Here is a 20,155-nt window from a genome sequence, read left to right on the forward strand (position 1 = left end):
ACTGGTCCAAACTGGCCTGGAATTTATGGTAATCCTCCTGCCTCAGTCTCCTCCTGAGACTTGGGATTAGAGGCATGATCCATCATGCCTGTCAGAAAGCTCATTTCTGTGGTTAATAACTTTTTTATTTGATTATGCTGGATTTCCTAAATCCATTTTCATGCAAAGATATATAATGTATCTGAGCAAAGCTCTAGCCTCTCTTCCTTCCTGTTCCTCCTTAGGCCCCTTCCTTCTCTGAGACAGTTTAGTTTTTCTTTACGTCTCAGTTATACATGTATAATTTTGTGTACTATAAGATCCAGGACCCACGAATGAAAGAAAACATGCAATATTATTTTTCTATAACTGACTTAATTCACTTATATATGGTTATCTCCAACTGTGTTCATCTTGTTATAGATGACATGATTTTATTCTTTTTTGCTTGTTTCTTTTGTTTTTCGAGACAGGGTTGCTCTATGTAACAGCCTTGACTGTCCTGGAACTCAGTTTGTAAACTAGGGTGGCCTTGAACTCACAGAGATCTACCTACCTCTGCTTCCCAAATGCTGAGACTAAGGGTGTGTGCTACTGCGCTCTGCTAGTTAGATCGCATTCTGTGCTTATGCCACATTTTCCTGGTCCATTCCTGTATTGACGGATAACTAGGTTGGTTCCATGACTGAGCTATTGGAACAGTACTGCATTTTATTTGAAATGCTCAGGATGGAACCAGGACCCCACTTATACCAAGTGTCTTAGTCAGGGTTTCTATTCCTGCACAGACATCATAACCAAGGAGCAAGTTGGGGAGGAAAGGGTTTATTCCGCTTACACTTCCACATTGCTGTTCATCACTAATGGAAGTCAGGACTGGAACTCTAGCAGGTCAGGAAGCAGGAGCTGATGCAGAGGCTGTGGAGGGATGTTACTTCCTGGCTTGCTTTCTTATAGAACCCAAGACTACCAGCCCAGGGATGGCACCAGCCACAAGGGGCCCACCCTCCTTGATCACTAATTGAGAAAATGCCTTACAGCTAGAGCTCATGGAGGCATTTCCTTAACTGAAGCTCCTTTCATTATGATAACTCCAGCTTGTGTCAAGTTGACACACAAAACCAGCCAGTACAATTGACCCCTTGTCAACTTGACATACAAACACATCACTTTTAAGCCTCAACCCTTGCTTTCTTATTCATCCCCAATATCTAAACAGCTTTAAAAGTCCCACAATCTTTGCACATTCTTACTTATTAAGATTTCAATCCCAGCTGGGCATGACGGCACATGCCTTTAATCCCAGCTCTTGGGAGGCAGAAGCAGGTGGATTTCTGTGTTCGAGGCCAGCCTGGTCTACAGAGTGAGTTCCAGGACAGCGAGGGCTACACAGAGAAACCCTGTCTCAAAAAAAACCAAAAAAAAAATTTTTTTTCAATCCCTATAAAATATTCAATCTCTTTTAAAATCCAAAGTCCTTTTATAATTAAAAGTCTCTTAACTGTGGACTCCACTAAAATACTTTCTTCCTTCAAGAGGGGAAGGCACAGTCACAATCAAAAGCAAGAACAGTACCACTGAGGCACACTGCCAACCCCAGTTTTAATTATTTTATTTACTTGGGGTGTGTGTGTGTGTGTGTGTGTAGGGTGGCTTATGGTATTTATATATGAAGCCTGAGTGGATTTCACAAAGTCTCTGTTACTCTCCGTCTTGTTCCTTTGAAGCAGGGTCTCTCCCTGAACCTGGGCTTTCATGGTTTATTGACTAGACCGGAAGCCTGCAAGCCCCAATGACCTTGCTGTCTCTCCTTCCTTCAGTGCCAGGGTTCCAAGTATCGGGACAATGCCGAGCTGTTATGAAACTGACTAAACTCCATCCTTTATTGCTGCCACGGTGCTCTTAAGCACTGAGCCACCTCCCAGCCCCCTGGTTTGTAAAGGTCCCTTGTCACAGTCTTATCCCCTTCATAGTTACAAGGGGCTAATGGGAGAGGTTTGTTGTTTTTAATGCTTTCGTCTTTAAATGCAACTCTAATGTAGTGTTTAACTATTCCATTAACTATAAGCCAAAGAAAAACGCTGCTTGGGAGTTTATTTTTGACTCAGAACTTCATGATGGAAGAAATTGCTCTGTTTGTTTTAATTGTGTAAACATCGAAGCCGGGGCTGGAGAGATGGCTGGGTGATTAAGAGCACCTGTTGCTCTTTTGGAGAACCCAGGCTGTTTCCAGTACCCAGATGGCAGCTCACAACCCCTGTAACCCCAGGTCCAGAAAATCTGCCATCGTCTTCTGGACTCTGAAGACAGTGCACACACACAAAACAAGCAAAAATATCCGGAGCCATAAAATGAAAATAAGTTTAAATAAACATTCGAAGCTAAGGCTGTGTGTGGAGGTGGTGACATCTTTAAACCTTTAATTTCAGTACTTGGGAGCCAGAAGCAGGTAGATCTCTGTTAGTTCAAGGGTAGCCTGGTCTCCATAATACTTTTCAGGCTAACCAGAGCTGCATAATGTGATCCTGTCACCAAAAAAAAGTAGGAGCTAGGATATTTTTCTTCCTACCCTGATGCTAGGGACTGCCTGAAAGCCTAATGCATGCTGGGTAGAAATGCTGAATTAGCATCCCTAAAACTAAGAGTTTTGCAATAAGTAAAGGTTGTGTTGTAAGCACAATGTCATTGTACATGGAGAAGCCCAGCTGTGTTGTGCATCTTTGCTGGGTCCTTTAACCCATGATATGAGGGAAGTGGCATAATGGTACATAGGCTGATCAGAAACTGGGTATAGAGTCAGGTTGTACACACACGTCTAGCAGAGAGAAGTGCTTCTTCCTGGGCAGGTGTTAATTCTTTCAGCCACTTCTCTCCACGTTGGAGAGGTACAGGGCAGGTGAAGTAGGGTTTTGTTGCTCCTCCTGCACCCTGCTTTGTCTTAACTGCTGTTCCTGCCTCTGAAGGTTGGGGGCATCAAACCTGGATGCTTTAAGATTGGGAATACTGGTGGGATGCTGGACAACATCCTGGCCTCCAAACTGTACCGCCCAGGCAGTGTGGCCTACGTCTCACGTTCAGGAGGCATGTCCAACGAACTCAATAACATCATCTCTCGGACCACAGATGGTGTGTACGAGGGTGTGGCCATCGGCGGGGACAGGTAAGAGCTGGGAATCTTCTACAGTGGAGCTAACTAGCCAGGCAGCATGTATGGTGTGTTACTTAACTGCCCAAACGCTGAGTATGCCCTCAGCCCTACAACTGCCCTAGTAAAGTTATGTAAGACTATTGAGGGGGACTGTTCTTTACTGGCCCCTCCCACCTATTTACATTAGCCTAGAGCTTCTGAATCCATCCTAGACTTCACATCCATGTATGTAGTGAGGTGCTTCTCACATGTTCCTGCACCCCCCCACACTGTCTCTTGTTCTCCCTGCTCTGTACAGGTACCCTGGGTCCACATTCATGGATCACGTGCTGCGTTACCAGGACACTCCAGGAGTCAAGATGATTGTAGTTCTTGGGGAGGTGAGTCGTTGTTGCCATTGCTGTTTTTGAAGGGTGGTTCGATTATAAATGTAGTCTAGGATTTGTGTTTTTAAGAATTCACGCAAAAAAAAGGGGGGGGCGCTGGAGAGATGGCTCAGTGGTTAAGAGTACTGACTGCTCTTCTGAAGGTCCTGAGTTCAATTCCCAGTAACCACATGGTGGCTCACAACCATCCTAATGAGATCTGACGCCCTCTTCTGGAGTGTCTGAAGACAGCTACAGTGTACTTAGATATAATAATAAATAAATCTTAAAAAAAAAAAAAAGAATTCATGCACTCTGGCACTCAGTATACATCTTAAAGCCTGATGGTACAGCCGGTAAGATTCTGGGGCTGAGAGTTTGCTCTGTGGGCAGTGAGCAGCAGTGAAGGAGGAGCTGTCTTCCCTCTGGCCACAGTGCCCACCTGCTGAGAAGGATAGCTGGAGCAGTGAGGCCATCTTTTTTAAGTTAGATTTTTAAAAAAAAAAAAATTACGTGTTGTGGGAAATACTAAAAAGAACTGCATGTTCTCGCCTTACACGGGGCACTGGCGGGCCACATGGCCCTAGCAGGGTGTTCTCGTCTCAACAGACTCTGTCCCAGAGCTCCCGAGATGTCTCCACCTGACTCTCTAAGTTCCCTTGGTGGGTTGCTGGCACGCCAGCCCCATGCTTCAAAACCCTCATGGCCTTTGCGGTGCACATCTGGCAAACCCACGTTTTGCTACCTTACCTTCTCTCTTGAACCTAATCGAACAGCCCTGTGAAGGAAAAATGCCATACAAACTTAATTTAGAAACAATGGTAACTCAATCACTGGGCAGCTAGAATCCTAATCTTGTAAGCCATATTAAATCTAAATCCTCCAGGATTCGCCATATAAGCCAGGAGACACTAGCAGCTACATCTTGCCCTCACTATCCCCGTCCAAAAAGCCCCTAAGTCTGTCCTGCTTCCTCTCTTCCTCCATCCAACCCGGAAGTCCCGCCTGCTTGCCCAGTGATTGATTCCTTTATTCATTGGGGGATGGTTCACAAGGAGTCACCTGCATATGGTGACTCATTCCTTGGTCCAGACAGACCCTCCCGGGAAAGCAGAATTAACTTCAAAATACAACAGCACCAGGGCCATCCACAGCAATTATGTATATGAGTGCTTTGCCTTTGTGTGCCTCCTTCCTGCAACAGTCAGTGAGGGTGCCAGTCCCCTGGAAATGGAGTTATAGGTGTTTGTGAGCTATTATTTGGGTGCTAGGAACTGAAACCAAGTGCCCTGAGCCATCTCCCCAGCCCCTGTGAGGGCTTTTGTTTTGTTTTGTTTTGTTTTGTTTTGTTTTGTTTTGTTTTGTTTTAAAAGCTCTGGGGAGTGCTATAATCCCATTCCTTACTTGTTCTTCTGAGAGAGGCTCTAATCCTTCATCATCATACACTGTAGATTAGAAAGGGACCCCAGGAACGGCCTTATTAAGATACTTATCATCCCTTCATGATTCCTTATATACATACATACCTAGTGTTGGGGTTTTGTGTAAGCTCCACCCTACACCTACCTGGCAATAGCCAGGTATGCCCCGCCCCAGAGATCTGGCCCACTATAAGAGGGGCTACTTGCTCCTCCTCTTTCTCTTTGCTCTCCGCTCTCCCACATTCTCACCTCTCTGCCCCTGGGGCTCTTCCCCCCCTCCACGTGGTCATGGCCGGCCTCCACTCTCCTCTCTCTCTCTCTCTCTCTCTCTCTCTCTCTCTAACTCCCATCCCCTATTCTGAATAAACTCTATTCTATACCATGTCTGTGTGTGTGTGGTCCCTCAGGGGCAGAGGTGCCCAGGCAAGGGCCCGCCTGGACACCTTCCCCCACGCCGCCTAGCCACACTCACCTAACCCCTTATACCCCCCACCTTTAACCCCTTTCATCCTTCATTGAGTCCTTCACCTAGGATGAATCAAGTGGAAATTAAACTCACTGTCTATTACGTAGCCCAAGTGTTTATCCTCAGATTTTGTAGCCAACTTTTATTTCATGGGGTTGTTGGGGTTTTGTGGGGTTCTTTTTTTTTCCTTTTTTGTCTGTGAGTCATGTGGGCAGTTTTTCCTGTTGTCTGGCTAGTCCTAGGCAAACGAAGCAGCTTCCACTAACTTGTGGGGTTTTCCCCTTTCCCCATTCCTCTGCAGATAGGGGGTACGGAGGAATATAAGATCTGCCGGGGCATCAAGGAGGGCCGCCTCACCAAGCCGGTGGTCTGCTGGTGTATCGGGACCTGTGCCACCATGTTCTCCTCCGAGGTAGGAGTGGGGGCCGGCTAGCGCTGAGTAGGAAATGAGTTTGCAGAGATGGCGGGCTGAGTGAAATCATACAGTTGAATTCCCATTCAGCTGCGAATTCCTTCAGTAAGCCTGTGCTGCTTGCTCTGTGACTGCAAAGCCCAGCCCAAGTTGTGCCTGCCAGTGCTCAGCTCCACTCTTCTGCACCTTCCCCAGCAGGTTAAGGCCTTGATGAGACACTGAGTTCTGACTCAGGGGGATATGAGGAGGAAGGGGCTTAGCCTGGTAGGTCAGGCTAGGGACACCCTGTGGGCGACAGTGGGGAAAACATTGTTCTGACTGTACTAAGATGACATCCTGGGCATGTGAGGCGACCAAATGGGTAAAGGTGCCACCATCAGTTTGACCAACAGAGAGCAGTCCCCAGAACCCACACAGTGGAACGAGAGAGCTAACTCCTCCCACAAGTGGTTCTGACCTTCACATTCTCACTGCAGCCCGTACAAGTCACCCCAAAAGTATATCCAGCCGAGTGGTGTACTTGTAAATCCAGCTCTTAGAGGTCTGAGACAGGGGGTGATAAGCCTGGGCCTGATAGATGTTTGCTTTGAGTTCGAGCCTAGACTGTTCCACACAGTGGGTTCCATCCGGACAAGCTGAGCTTCGTAGTGAGACGGTCTCAAGGAAATAAAACAATTTGCTAACCCATCTATTCGGAACAGCCTGCGGGTCTCTTGATGCTGTGTGTAGAGCAAAAGATTGAAGTAGCCTAGTGTGGTCCGGAGAAGGTGTATGCACTGTATGTGTATGTGTATGTACTTGGGTGTGGTCATACATACCTATGTACTGCATAGTCAGGCAAGCCTGAATTAGTGATGTAGTTATTCACCATAAAAGGAACTCAAGACGTGGTTATTCTTTTTTTTTTTTTCTTTCTTTCTTTCTTTCTTTCTTTTTTTTTTTTTTTTTGTTTTTGTTTTTGGTTTTTTTGTTTGTTTGTTTTTTTCGAGACAGGGTTTCTCTGTATAGCCCTGGCAGTCCTGGAGCTCACTCTATAGACCAGGCTGGCCTCGAACTCAGAAATCCTCCTGCCTCTGACTCCCAGAGTGCTGGGATTATAGACGTGTGCCACCATCGCCCGGCTAAGACATGGTTATTCTTAAGGCAGGGTACTATGGAAATTTCAAATATGATTCATATTATTTATTTATTTATTAAAATTTATTTATGTGCCGGGCAGTGGTGGCTCACGCCTGTAATCCCAGCACTCTGGGAGGCAGAGGCAGGCGGATTTCTGAGTTCGAGGCCAGCCTGGTCTACAGAGTGAGTTCCAGGACAGCCAGGGCTATACAGAGAAACCCTGTCTCGAAAAAATCAAATAAAAAAAAAAATTTATTTATGTATATAGTATTCTGCCTGCATTAATGCCAGCAAGCCAGGAGAGGGCACCAGACCTCATTGTATATGGTTGTGAGCCACCATGTGGTTGCTGGGAATTGAACTCAGGACCTCTAGGAGAACAGACAGTGCTCTTAACCTCTGAGCCATCTCTCCAGCCCACGATTCATTTTATAAATGTGAAGTATGTGGGATATTTTCCTCCCAGGTGAATAAGGGGGATAGGGTGATGCAGAATTCCGCCTGCCTCTCAGGGGTTACTGGCATAGGCTTTAAGGTCAGCTCTTTGTGCGCTCTCACCTGGCAGATCAGTACCTTCATTTCCAGAGCTGTAAAATTGGATTTTTAGATGATTTAAATGGAAGTGACTGTAGCCAGGTGTGATAGCACAAAGTATAATCTCAGCATTTTGGAGGCAGAGACGGGAGGATCAGGGGTTCAAGGCTAATATGGGTTACACGGTGAAAGAGCAAAACAGAGGCTGGGAGAAAGCTCAGCTGATCACATGCATGAGGAACCAACCAAGTGTCAGCCCCCAGCACACACAGGAAATCCAGATACAGTGGCACATGCCTGCAGTTCCAAAGGGGTGAAGATGGGTTCACTGGTCTAGGTTAATCGATGATTTCTAGGTTCAGTGAGAGATGCTGTCTCAAAGAATAAGGCAGAGAGTGACTAAGGCAGATGTCCATCATCTGACCTCCATGGACATGAATGCACGTACACACACACACACACACACACACACACACACACACACACGCACACACACGCACACACGCACGCACACCACAAAGCCAAAACAGAAGTGACTGCAAAGGTCTGGAACCCTTAGGACTTCTGCGACTCTTCCAACCACTTATGGGTGAAGCTGCTTCTCATTCGCCTTTCTCTTAGCACCTTCTCCCTCCCAGACCTTTCCTCACAAAATAACTCCCCTCTTCCACTCTTCTATTTGGGGTCCTTTTTAGATTAGATTCTGCCCGAGGTAAAATGTTGCCCTTCATAAGACTTGCCTTGGTCATGGTGTCTGCTCACAGCAGTGAAACCCCAACTAAGACACCCACCAAAAGGCAAACAGCTTTAATCGGGGCCTGCTTACAGGTTCAGAGGCTCAGTCCATTATCATCAAAGAGAGAGCTTGGCAGCATCCAGGCAGGCATGGTGCAGAAGGAGCTGAGGGTTCTACATTTTCGTTTACAGGCTGCTAGCAGAATACTGGCCTCCAGGCAGCTAGGATGAAGGTCTTAAAGCCCACACCCACAGTGGCACACCTACTCCAATAGGATCATACCTTCTAATAGTCCCACTCCCTGGGCCTAGCATATACAAATCATCACATTCTACTCCCTGGCCCCAGTAGTCTTTGGGGGCCATACCTAAACATAGTATAATGCAAAATACATGTAGCCCAACTTTCAGAGCCCCAATAGTCTATAGCAGTCTCAACAATGACCCATCTCTTAGGTGCTTTCGGGCCTGACCTTCCTCTTTAAGACAGGTGATAGACAGTACCAAAGTCCTGCTAGCACTTAGCTCTCTGCCAGCAATCAACAATTGAAAATACAGGGACATACCTTCATGCTAAGTAAGGGAAGGTCACCGCAACACTCCTGCACTGTTTCTGTACCTGCTTTCCTTCTGTCTCCCTACCGAACCATGCCAAGGACTCCTCCAAGGGGTCAGCCCCTCACCCTTTGGATCTTGCTGGCACTCCCCATTATTCTTGGGGAACACAGGGCACTGAAGTGTGTTAAATTTTAAAAGTGATTTTTAAGACTTGAGTTTGTTTAATTTTACTTTTTTTGTTTGTTTGTTTATTTGTTTTGAGGCAGAGTTTCTCCGTGTAGCCCTGGTTATCCTGGAACTCACTTTATAGACCAGGCTGGTCTCGAACTCAGAAATCTGCTGGCCTCTGCCTCCGAATTGCTGGGATTAAAGTCATATGCCACCACTGCCCGGCTATTTTTACTTTTGTTGTTGTTGTTTTCAAGTCAGTTTCTCTGTATAGTGCTAACTGTCCAGGAACTCACTCAGTAGACCAGGCTAGCCTTTAACTCATAGATCTACCTGCCTCTAAGTGCTGAGATTAAAGGTGTATATCACTACCCGGCTTAAAAGTAACTTTTAAGATTCTTGTATGACACTGCGAGGATTATCAGCTAGTGCAGTAACTGTCTGGGTATCAGGAATCCTTGAGCAGGTCAGTCTCTCACTTTTCAGAGAGAGCAGAGTGAGGGATGCCCATTAATTGGCACACTGGAGGAGGCTACTGAAGGGATAGTTGAGGGCTGGAAAGTGGGGCTGTTCTTCCAGAGGGCCCAGGTTCAATTCCCACACTAGCAGGACTGCACACCACAAGCTCTCTGTTGCTCCAGCTTCAGGGGACATGCTGCCCTCTTGTGGCCACTGCTTACACACTGTGCACGTATACACATACAGGTTAAGTAGTGAAATACATTTAAAAACAATCTTTTAAAAAGTGGAGAATTGGGCTGGAGAGATAGCTCAGCGGTTAAGAGCACTGGCTGCTCTTCTGAAGGTCCTGAGTTCAAATCCCAGCAACCACATGGTGGCTCACAACCACCTGTAATGAGCTCTGATGCCCTCTTCTGGTGCTGTCTGAAGATAGCTACAGTGTACTTAGATATAAAAATAAATCTTTAAAAAAGAAGTGAAGAATTAAAGATACACCTTATGAAGTGGCACTTTTACACGTGTGCTTCTCAAAACACAGGCCCTCAAGGCAATCACCAGCCCATCAGAGATGACGGGGCTGCTTTAAGTCAGGGAAATTGTTTTTTAAGATTTATTTATTTTATTATATCTAAGTACACTGTAGCTGTCTTCAGACACACCAGAAGAGGGCATCAGAGCTCATTACAGGTGATTGTGAGCCACCATGTGGTTGTAGGATTTGAACTCAGGACCTTCAGAAGAGCAGTAGGTGCTCTTAACCACTGAGCCATCTCTCCAGCCCCAATGCTATCTATTCTTTTTCCCCTTTAGAAACCTGAGTTTTAGTTTTGAGAAATCCCAGAATTTAAAGATTGGTTTAGTCAGGTGTGATGACCTACACATGTTGCTGAGGCAGGAGAATTGCTTGAGCCCAGGAATTCAGAGGTCAACCTGAGCAGCAGCTTAGGAGAAGAAATCCCCTATGAAGTATCTGCTGAACTTCGCAGAGCAAGTTTCTGAGTACAGCGAAGCCATTATTAAGCTTTCTGCAAAGCATGTTGTTCATTTAAATCTGCAAGAACACATGCTGGGACCAAAATCGCCCAGGTTCAAATGCTTCCACATACTGCCTTGCGGTTGTGGGCAGTCACTTAGTCCTTGAAGAAACACTAGCAGGCAGCAGACAGAGCATCGTGTGGGTGGAGCTCTTAGAAAGGTCTTTGTGGTGGGAAGCACTCTCCCTCAGATGAGATGCTAGTACCATTGCTTGCTGGGCCCCATCCTAGGTCAGAGGTAGATTCATTTATTTCCCTAACTGCTTGACTCCCACCTAACTCTTTTTTTGTTTTGTTTTGGGTTTTTTTGTTTGTTTGTTTGGTTTTTTTTTTTTTTCCGTTTTTTTGATTTGGTATTTCGAGACAGGGTTTCTCTGTGTAGCCCTGGCTGTCCTGGAACTCATTCTGTAGACCAGACTGGCCTCGAACTCAGAAATCCACCTGCCTCTGCTTCCCAGAGTGCTGGGATTACAGGTGTGTGCCACCACTGCCCGGCCCTAACTCTTGTTTTAAAAAAATGTTTTATTTTAGTGTGTGTGTGTGTGTGTTACACATATGGAGGTCAGAGGACAACTTGTAGGAATCCTTTCTACAGTTGTCAGGCATGGTGGCAGGCACTTTTAGCCACTGAGCCGTCTCACCAGCCCCTGGTAAACTATTTGATGGGTTTTCTCTTCCCCCTTTTCCTGTTTCTTTGGATATACACCTTGTTCCAACCTGTGATTAGAAAGAAGTAGTCGGCACTTGTTGCTCTAGAGATGTAAGCCTAGTGACAAAAAGGCTGACTTTTTGAACACCTTGAGATTTTTGCTGTCATATGAACTCTCTTGAGCTTCAAGGCATAGCTAACTTTACCCTTTGCTTGTTGCTGAGAGCTAACCCTCCTTCCGACCCCTCTTACACTGGCCACAGAGATAGCAAATGTGGCTCCCATAAAGAGGATGGTCTTGAAATTGGATTGACAGCTTTGTATCCTCGCCTTACTGTACACTGTGGGTATCACCTTGAAGCTAACCTCCCCTGCCTCAGGTGCCACCCCTGTGATATGGGAGTTGCCTATCCTACCTGTTGTTAGCATACGAGAGGTTTAAACGAAGGAACCGGTACGTGTGCAGCCTTTGGCGCCGGCCAGCCTGGGATCAGTGCTGATGTTCCCCGGGATCTTCCTCTTCCCTGGAGTACTGACAAGCCTAGTAAAGCTGCTGTTCTTTGTCTTCCAGGTCCAGTTTGGCCATGCTGGAGCTTGTGCCAACCAGGCTTCTGAGACTGCAGTAGCCAAGAACCAGGCCTTGAAGGAAGCAGGAGTATTTGTGCCCCGAAGCTTCGATGAGCTTGGAGAAATCATTCAGTAAGGAGTGGGCAGGATGTGGTCCTCCCACCTTTCCTGATCCCTCCTGAGGACAGCAGCCCCCCTAACACGGGGCCTCTGAATACGCTTAGTTTTTCATTTGCTCTAATAGGGAAAACCATCTTTTTCCTTGTGTTTGTTTTATTTTAGTTGTAAAAGCATCAGGTCAAGGACAGTGAGGCTGGTGTTAAACCTCATTTGGTTTCTGAGGCCACTGACTTGGCTGGTATTGGTGGTCATTAAAGAGACATGGGCTTGGATGCATTTAGAAAGTGTCACCTTAGCCATCCAGTGGTAGCACACACCTTTAATCCCAGCACAGAGACAGGAAACAGAGACAGGTGGATCTGTGTGAGTTCCAGGACAGCCAGGACTACACAGAGAAACTCTGTCTCAAAAAACAAACAAACAGAAAGTGTCATGTGGAATATCACGTATCACCTGTGGTTGACAGAGTTGACATTGCCTTTTTCTGTTTGTGCCTCCTGAGTGTGCCTCAGCTGTTCTCGTCTCTTCCGGTGGTTCCCTGATTCAGCTTCCTGTGAAGCCTCACCCAGTGCAGGGGAGCTACCGGGTGGAGGCGAGGACATTCTGGGCCATAGTTTGTTTTCATTTCGTTCTTGGGATCCAGCTGGTAGGAGTGGGGCACTGACAGCTGAAGACGCCTACAGTGTTTGGGAGAAAGCCTAGAAAAAAAAATCTATAGAAACCATAGCATCTCCTGTCTCTCCCTGACTCCCAGGTCTGTGTATGAAGATCTTGTGGCCAAAGGAGCCATTGTACCTGCCCAGGAAGTGCCACCTCCAACAGTGCCCATGGACTACTCCTGGGCCAGAGTAAGTGCCATGGGTAGCGGGAGGGCCATGGCAGATTTGGGGGTTTTGTTCGTTTGTCTTGAAAACATGCTCTCTACAGTCGTAAAACTTGCTATGTATGAAACGCAGAGATCGTCTGCCTCTGCTTCCCGAGTGCTGGGATTAGAGGCTTATGCTGCATGCTTAGCTCTGAGTTGGTGTTTTTTCCAGGCAGGGATCCTACTAAGCGGCCCTGCCATCCTAGAACTTACTAGGCCTGGACAGCCTCAAACTCTGAGATCCTCCTGTCTCTGCCTCCCAAGTGCCAGGATTAAAGGTGGCTGGATTGGTGAATTTTAAGGTGGTTTGACCTCCTAGATACCAGACTCCTTCCAACTGCTGAGAGCTTTTCCAAGGGGATCAGAAACCTCTCTGATTAACCCTTGGGTCCCGTGTACTGTATGCCAGAACTGTCCCTGATTTTATTTCTAGGTCTGGTGACAGAATTGGCAACACAGCCCACATGTGTTTTATTTGATGTTGGAAGGAGCCAGCTTTAGGGGCTGACAGCAGTAGGGAGGTAGAGGCAGGAATCAGAAGTTCATAGTCGTGCTGCTGCTTATTCCTCTTCTGCTCTTCCTGCTTCCCTCCTCCCTCCTCCTCCTCCTCTTTTTCCTCTTTCCTTTCCCTCCTCTTTCCTCCATTCTTCTTCTTTTTTTTTTTTTTTTTTTTTTTGGTTTTTCAAGACAGGGAGTCTCTGTGTAGCCCTGGCTGTCCTGGAACTCACTCTGTAGCCCTGGCTGGCCTTGAACTCTCAGATCTCTCAGAGATCCACACTGCAAGACTTAGAAAGCTACTTGTAGGGCTGGAGAGATGGCTCAGTGGTTACGAACACTGACTGCTCTTCCAGAGATCCAGAGTTCAAATCCCACAACCACATGGTGGCTCACAACCATCTGTCTTGGGATCTGATGCCTTCTTCTGGTGTGTCTGAAATAGCTACATCGTACTCAAATACATGAAATAAATATATAAATCTTTGGAAGGAAGGAAGGAAGGAAGGAAGGAAGGAAGGAAGGAAGGAAGGAAGGAAGGAAGGAAGGAAGGAAGGAAGGAAAATACTTCTAAGAAATGCTTTCCTAGAACATGCAAAGGAATATATTTAAAATTTTTGTTGAGTTAAAGATTATCGTGGGAGATTATCAGAAGATAATTATGATGAGGTGCCACACAGCAGGTAAAAGGAATGAACTAAGTTGTCCATGTACACACATTAATGGAATCAGACCCATTGAGTTAAAGGCACACTGTGGGCAGGCTTGCTGACAGTCTTGGTGGTCCTCAAACTTGGTGTGTGGAGCCAGTGACCCACCAGCCTCCACCTCCAGAGAGCTGACATGAAAGATGTGCTCTACTGTCCTGGCCTCCTCTTCTTCTTTTTTCTTTTCCTTTTTTTTCTTTTGTTGTTGTTATTGTTGTTGGTTGGTTTGGCTACACAGGCCCTGGCTGTCCCGGGACTCAGAGATCGCCTGCCTCTGCCTCCCAGTGCTAGGGCTGAAGGTGTGCACCTCTATGCCTTGCTAGCCTCCACTCTTGGACAGTTTTTCTGGGTATTTACTGCTTGTCCTTCAGAGTGACCCAGCACACATAGTCTTGGGGGGGGGGACCCCTCTGTTGGCCACCATAACCCTCTGTCCCCGTGTCTTCTCAGGAACTGGGTTTGATCCGAAAACCTGCCTCCTTCATGACCAGCATCTGTGACGAGCGAGGGCAGGAGCTCATTTATGCGGGCATGCCCATCACCGAGGTCTTCAAGGAAGAGATGGGCATCGGTGGTGTCCTCGGCCTCCTCTGGTTCCAGAGAAGGTGAGGCAAGATGGGCACGGGTGATAGGGCATTGGGCTCAGAGCCCACGGCCTTCCCTTGACACAGGAGGTGGGGTGGGCAGACTGAGACTGAGGAGTGTTAGCGTCACGTGGCCACGGGCCGACAGGTCACTGTAAAGCAAGAGAATGAAAAGGAACAGCCTCAGGAGATGTCTTAGGAACTTTTAGAGAAATGGACAGTATGGTGACCTCCGGGTCAGCAGGGCATCTGGACAGGTGTGAACTTAACCAGTGGAGCTGATGGAGCTTCCGTGCAGCCCCAGACGAGGTCATTCCCCTTGGCAGTTCTCTCATCAGGCTGAGCTGTAGACGTTTGTGTTTTCCCTTACTCACTCCCAGGGTTAGTCTTCCCTGAGACTGACAGCCGCACAAGGCCACAGGCGTGTGGTCACACAGCACTGATGAATCTCCATGAGAAAGCCTTGGCTTCTGTACTCTGTCTGTAGAGATGCTGTGACCTTTCCTGGATAAACAGTGTAGTACATAGGTTTCTCTGTGTGCTTCCCCCACCCTCCATCCCCCAGGCTCCAGACACTGCCCTTGATTATTATCGAGGAGACGGAACGCTGCAGATGTGTGGGGCGGGGCCACATCTCCTTTCCGGTAGCAGGCACGTGGAGATGTGGCTGCAGTTACAGACCAATCCTGTGAGAGAAAGAAACTCAGGCGGGCCACCAAAGCATCTTTAACTTGTGTGACTGGCGACCCCTTTCATCCACTTTTTTTTCCATCATTTTTTGAGGCAGGGCCTCACTATGTAGACCAGGTTAGCCTCAAACCCCAAGATTAATCTCCCTCTGCTTTCCATGCGCTGGGATAAAGGCATGAGCCACTGCCACGGCTCAGCTGACCAAAATTCATAAACTTTGGGTTTTGTTTTTTTTTTTTTTTTCCAGAGACAGTTTTTGTTTTTGTTTTTTTAAAGATTTATTTATTATATCTAGGTACACTGTAGCTGTCTTCAGACACACCAGAAAAGGGCGTCAGATCTCATTACGGATGGTTGTGAGCCATCATGTGGTTGCTGGGAATTGAACTCAGGGCCTTTGGAAGAGCAGTCAGTGCTCTTAACCGCTGAGCTATCTCTCCAGCCCAGCTTTTTTGTTTTTTAAGAATCTTTTATTTATTTATTTACTTGTTTACTCTTTTACGTATTTGGTATTTTGCCTGTATGACTGACTGTTGTCTGTGTGAGGGTGTCAGATTCCCTGGAACTGAAGTTTCAGTTGTAAGTTGCCATGTGGGTGCTGGGAATTGAACTGGGATCCTCTGGAAGAAGAGCCAATGCCCTTAACTACTGTGCCATCTCTCCAGCCCCATATATATGCCTCTTAAGAGGAATTTTTGTATGTATAGTGAAAACTGCAGTTCATAATGTTTCATAGCCTCAAAACAGAGCCAAGTGTTTGAGGCAGCATTTGCTGGTGTTTCACAGTAGGACAGCATGTGTGCATCACAGTGTGCGTATTACGTTGTCAGAACTAAGGCTGTAATGAAGTCACATGGTGTGACATGGGCGAGCACTGCAGATTCAGTACAGTTTGATTTTGAGTTAACTTTTGATCGTTGCACATTCAGAAACCATTTATGGGCTGGAAAGATGGTTCAGTGGTTACTGTCATGCTCTGTGGTGTTTAATAACTACAGCCTTGCCCAGGAATCAAGGAGGGTTTGACTTGGAATTGGTACTAGTATCAGGCTGTAGAGGGAAGTGTGTCCTTGTCATTGTAGCTCCTGGACTTTGTTCCAACTCTGTGTGCCTTCCTTTAGGTTGCCGAAGTATTCCTGCCAGTTCATTGAGATGTGTCTGATGGTCACAGCTGATCATGGGCCAGCCGTCTCTGGGGCCCATAACACCATCATCTGTGCTCGGGCTGGGAAGGACCTGGTCTCCAGCCTCACCTCAGGGCTGCTCACCATTGTAAGTCTGGCCTTCCTGGGAGGTAGCAGCTTTGGCATCATGCTGCCTAAATGCAGTAGACTTCTAGGAGCCCAGGGTAAAAACCCCAGGCCAGATGCTGCTCAGGGTATCCTGGGGTGGTTTGCAGGGCAGGGAAAACCATCACCCTCAGCAGTCTGGGTTTGCTTCTCCTACAGGGAGACCGGTTTGGGGGTGCCTTGGATGCAGCAGCAAAGATGTTCAGTAAAGCCTTTGACAGCGGCATTATTCCCATGGAGTTTGTGAACAAGATGAAGAAGGAAGGGAAGCTGATCATGGGTATCGGCCATCGAGTGAAATCGGTAACTGCTGCTCCCGTTCTGAGGCATCTACGGGATGTGTGGGGATAAGAGACTGCTGACTGAATTAGACCCGCTTGGCCTGCAGCCATGGCATCGCAGTTGAGAGTGCTTGCTACTCTTAAAGAGGATGTGCATTTAGTTCCCAGTACACACATGGCAGCTTACTGTAATTGTACTTACAGTAACTAGTTCGAAGGCACCCAACACCCTCTTCTGGATTCTGGGCACCAGCAAACAGGTGGTGCACACACATATGGGCAGACAAAACACAGACTTTCAAACAGAGAAAGAAATACACTCTTAGCTCCCAGTATGCAGAGCTCTGGATATACAGACAGATGCCAAAGGCAAGGCGACTCTTTCCCAGTTGTGCTCTAGATTGATAGCCCTAAGGGTTTTCCGAGCTTCAGTTTTCCAAACAAACTTGGAGAAGGATCAGGGAGATGTGTCAGTTACCTTCTACCAGACTGCACTTCCTGTTACACAGATCTCTGACCTGCAGCAGCGATGCTGTGACTATGGTGGCTAGCTGTAGCTGTTCTGTCATTCTAGCTAAGCAGCACTGGTATGGGGGTGTGGGGGACTGCAGATGGTCAAAGGCCAACCTGTTGGAGTCTGTTCTTTCCTTCCTCCATGTGGCTAGAACTCAGGTTCTCAGGTGTGGTGGCAGGTACCTTAACCCTCGATCCATTACTCATTGCGTTGGTTAAGGAAAGACAGTTAAACTTGACATACTGGTGCAGAGAAGTAGGAATCTTAAGGTAAGCCCAATTGAGATAGACCCATAAGGAAAAACAGTATTTTAAACAGTTAGTGTGGCCCTGTGCAGGATGACAGTCATGTGAACGCCCTGAGAGCATGCCCTTTAGATCACCAGTGGTAGGATTTGGGGTATGTCTGAGTCATGTCACTCACCCACTGTCAGCCACGGCGTCTCTATCTTAGGTACAGTTTCTCCTCTTCCTCTTCTGTTTGTTTTTTGAGATGGTCTTTCTGCACCTTGGCTGTCCTGGGACTCCCTATGTAGACTAGGCTGGCCTCAAACCCACAGAGGTCCTCCTGTCTCTACCTCCTGGGAGGTAGAGGAATTAAAAGTGTGCACCGTCTCATCCAGGTTAGTTAGGGTTTCGTTTCAGTTGCTGATGAGAATACCCTGATCCAGAGCAACTTGGGGAAAGATGGTTTATTTCATCTCGCAGCTGTTAGGTCAGAGTCAAGAGGTAGGTTAGGGCGGGGACTCAAGGCAGGAGCTGAAGGAGAGGCCACAGAAGAACACTGGACTGTGGACTGACTGGCTGTGGCTCAGCAGCCAGCTCTCAGAGAAATCAAGACCGCCAGGTGGCACCACCTCCAGCGGGCTGGGCCTTCCACATCAGTCATTAATCAAGAACATTTCCCACAGAGTGGCCTACAGACCATTCTAATAGAGGTGTTTTCTCATTGGAGGTGTCTCTTCCCAGATAACCCTATCATATTGACAAAAAAACAAAACAAAAAACAACTACCAGGTCAGGGGAGTCTCTAAACAGATGACTAACTTCATCTGTCACAGTTCTGGATTTTTTTCCTAAGATATTTGGGTGTACACTCATTGCTGCCCTAGTCCCAGCACATGCAGAACTTTTTTGTAGCTTGACTGGATGACAGAACTAGTCGGCAGCCTGGCTTGTGGGCAGATCATTAAACAGGGTAGAGAATGGCTGAATCCAGCCCCTTCTGCCTAACACCACTTCCTAACCATTTGGGGGTGGGGGAGGCTCAATTCCTTTCTTATAATAAAAGAGACTACATAGAGGTTGTCTTGAGGCCCAAATGAGACAAAGGGGGTCCTGAAAAATCCTTCCAGCTCTCAGTGTTACCCTCGGGAGTGCTATGAGGAATTGTATGCGTGGGCTGGGTCCCCATGGTGGCTCCGGGATACAGGTCTGTCCACTTGTTGCACAAGCATATCCCTTGGCTGCTGTGTCTGAGTGGGTGTTTCTGTATCTGGTTCTTCTTTAGATAAACAACCCAGACATGCGAGTACAGATCCTGAAAGACTTTGTCAAACAGCACTTCCCTGCCACCCCGCTGCTTGATTATGCACTGGAAGTGGAGAAGATTACCACCTCAAAGGTAAGAAGGGAGGGATTTGTGTCCACCTCCCCCACACCCACCCTACCCCACCCCTCCCTCTGTCCCATTTTGGGATGGATTCTTCGTTAGGGGGGGGGTTGTTTTGTTCCAAGACTGGCCTCCTGTAGTATAGGCTGGCTGTGAAGCCACAATGTAGTAGACAGTGCTGTCTGTCTCCCACACCCTGCCCAGAGAATATTTTTAAATGGGGTCAGAGTTCATAGTCACAATGTTAGCAGCTTCCCGTTACTATGACAAACACCTGGCAGGTCACGGGGAGGATTCTTGTGTTGTCTTCTAGCGGTTCCAGGCTGGCGTGGCAGGCAAGGGCTGGCAGGACAGAGTGGCAGACTCCATCCCAGCGAGCTTTCTCCTTCCGCTCTACTTGGCATCCGAGCTTGTGAGAAGGCACTTCCCACAGGCATTATGGGTCTCCCCTTATTGAATCCTCTCTGGAAAGTTGTCACAGACGAACCCTGATATGAGACTCACTGAACTCCCAGGAGCTTCTCTGTCCAATTAAGTTATTTATCTGTTAGTGATGATTTTATAAATGTTTAAACGGGGAGCAAAGCTTACACAACACTGAGGCAGGAGAGACTTAGAATAAGCATCACAGTGCCATGTCTGGATTGCAACCAGACTGGGTGGCAGAGAAATCAGCCTTAGAAATAAAGATAATCTTTACAGACTATACAAATTATATTATGCCTCTAAACCACCATAGTAATAGTAACTAATGGTAAAGACATCAGGAAAAAAATGAGAAATGATAAAAACTTTTTTTTTTCTTTTTGACTTCTCAGAAGCCGAATCTTATCCTGAATGTGGACGGCTTCATCGGCGTCGCGTTTGTGGACATGCTCAGGAACTGTGGTTCCTTCACCCGGTGAGTGTCATGGCCTCCACTCCAGCACTAGCTGATTTTTTTTTTTCTGTTTCCTCTCATCTGTGATGGGACTTAGCAAGGGTATTGAGGTATAAGGAGAAGACGAAAAGTTGCTTCCGGTCCTGCCACCCACAACACCCCACCCACCTTTCCACCTTGGAACTACAGAACTGCTCTCTGGGAGGAAGTAGTGCTGTCTCTTTTAAGAAGATGGTCATGTGATTCATTTTAAAAGAGCCGGTTGTTTGTGTGTTTCAGGGAGGAAGCTGATGAATATGTTGACATCGGAGCCCTCAATGGCATCTTTGTGCTAGGAAGGAGTATGGGCTTCATTGGTGAGCTGCCTGTTGTCTTAAGGGTTTCTGGCTGCACTCCTTGTCCTGTGTGTGTGAGCCCCTACAACAGAGGGCAGAGTCTTCACCTTCAGTCTTTTGTTTTTAATTCTTGTTTGGGTGGGTGGCACATGGAGGTCCACGTCATC

General features: G+C 47.1%; 1 protein-coding gene across 2 annotated transcripts in view; it reads left to right on the forward strand.

Moving 5' to 3' along the window:
• The window catches only part of Acly (ATP citrate lyase), a 52,096-nt gene that overhangs the window by 30,395 nt on the left and 1,546 nt on the right, over positions 1-20,155 (forward strand). For both annotated transcript variants that reach the window (XM_052194098.1, XM_052194099.1), the window contains 11 exons: positions 2,943-3,139; positions 3,426-3,507; positions 5,681-5,791; positions 11,622-11,749; positions 12,492-12,585; positions 14,255-14,409; positions 16,200-16,350; positions 16,527-16,670; positions 18,672-18,785; positions 19,592-19,674; positions 19,933-20,009. In XM_052194098.1, the coding sequence (XP_052050058.1) occupies positions 2,943-3,139; positions 3,426-3,507; positions 5,681-5,791; positions 11,622-11,749; positions 12,492-12,585; positions 14,255-14,409; positions 16,200-16,350; positions 16,527-16,670; positions 18,672-18,785; positions 19,592-19,674; positions 19,933-20,009 (1,336 nt within the window). The remainder of the gene's footprint in view (positions 1-2,942; positions 3,140-3,425; positions 3,508-5,680; positions 5,792-11,621; positions 11,750-12,491; positions 12,586-14,254; positions 14,410-16,199; positions 16,351-16,526; positions 16,671-18,671; positions 18,786-19,591; positions 19,675-19,932; positions 20,010-20,155) is intronic.

This window comes from Apodemus sylvaticus, chromosome 10 (assembly GCF_947179515.1).
Source record: "Apodemus sylvaticus chromosome 10, mApoSyl1.1, whole genome shotgun sequence".
Lineage (NCBI taxonomy): Eukaryota > Metazoa > Chordata > Mammalia > Rodentia > Muridae > Apodemus > Apodemus sylvaticus.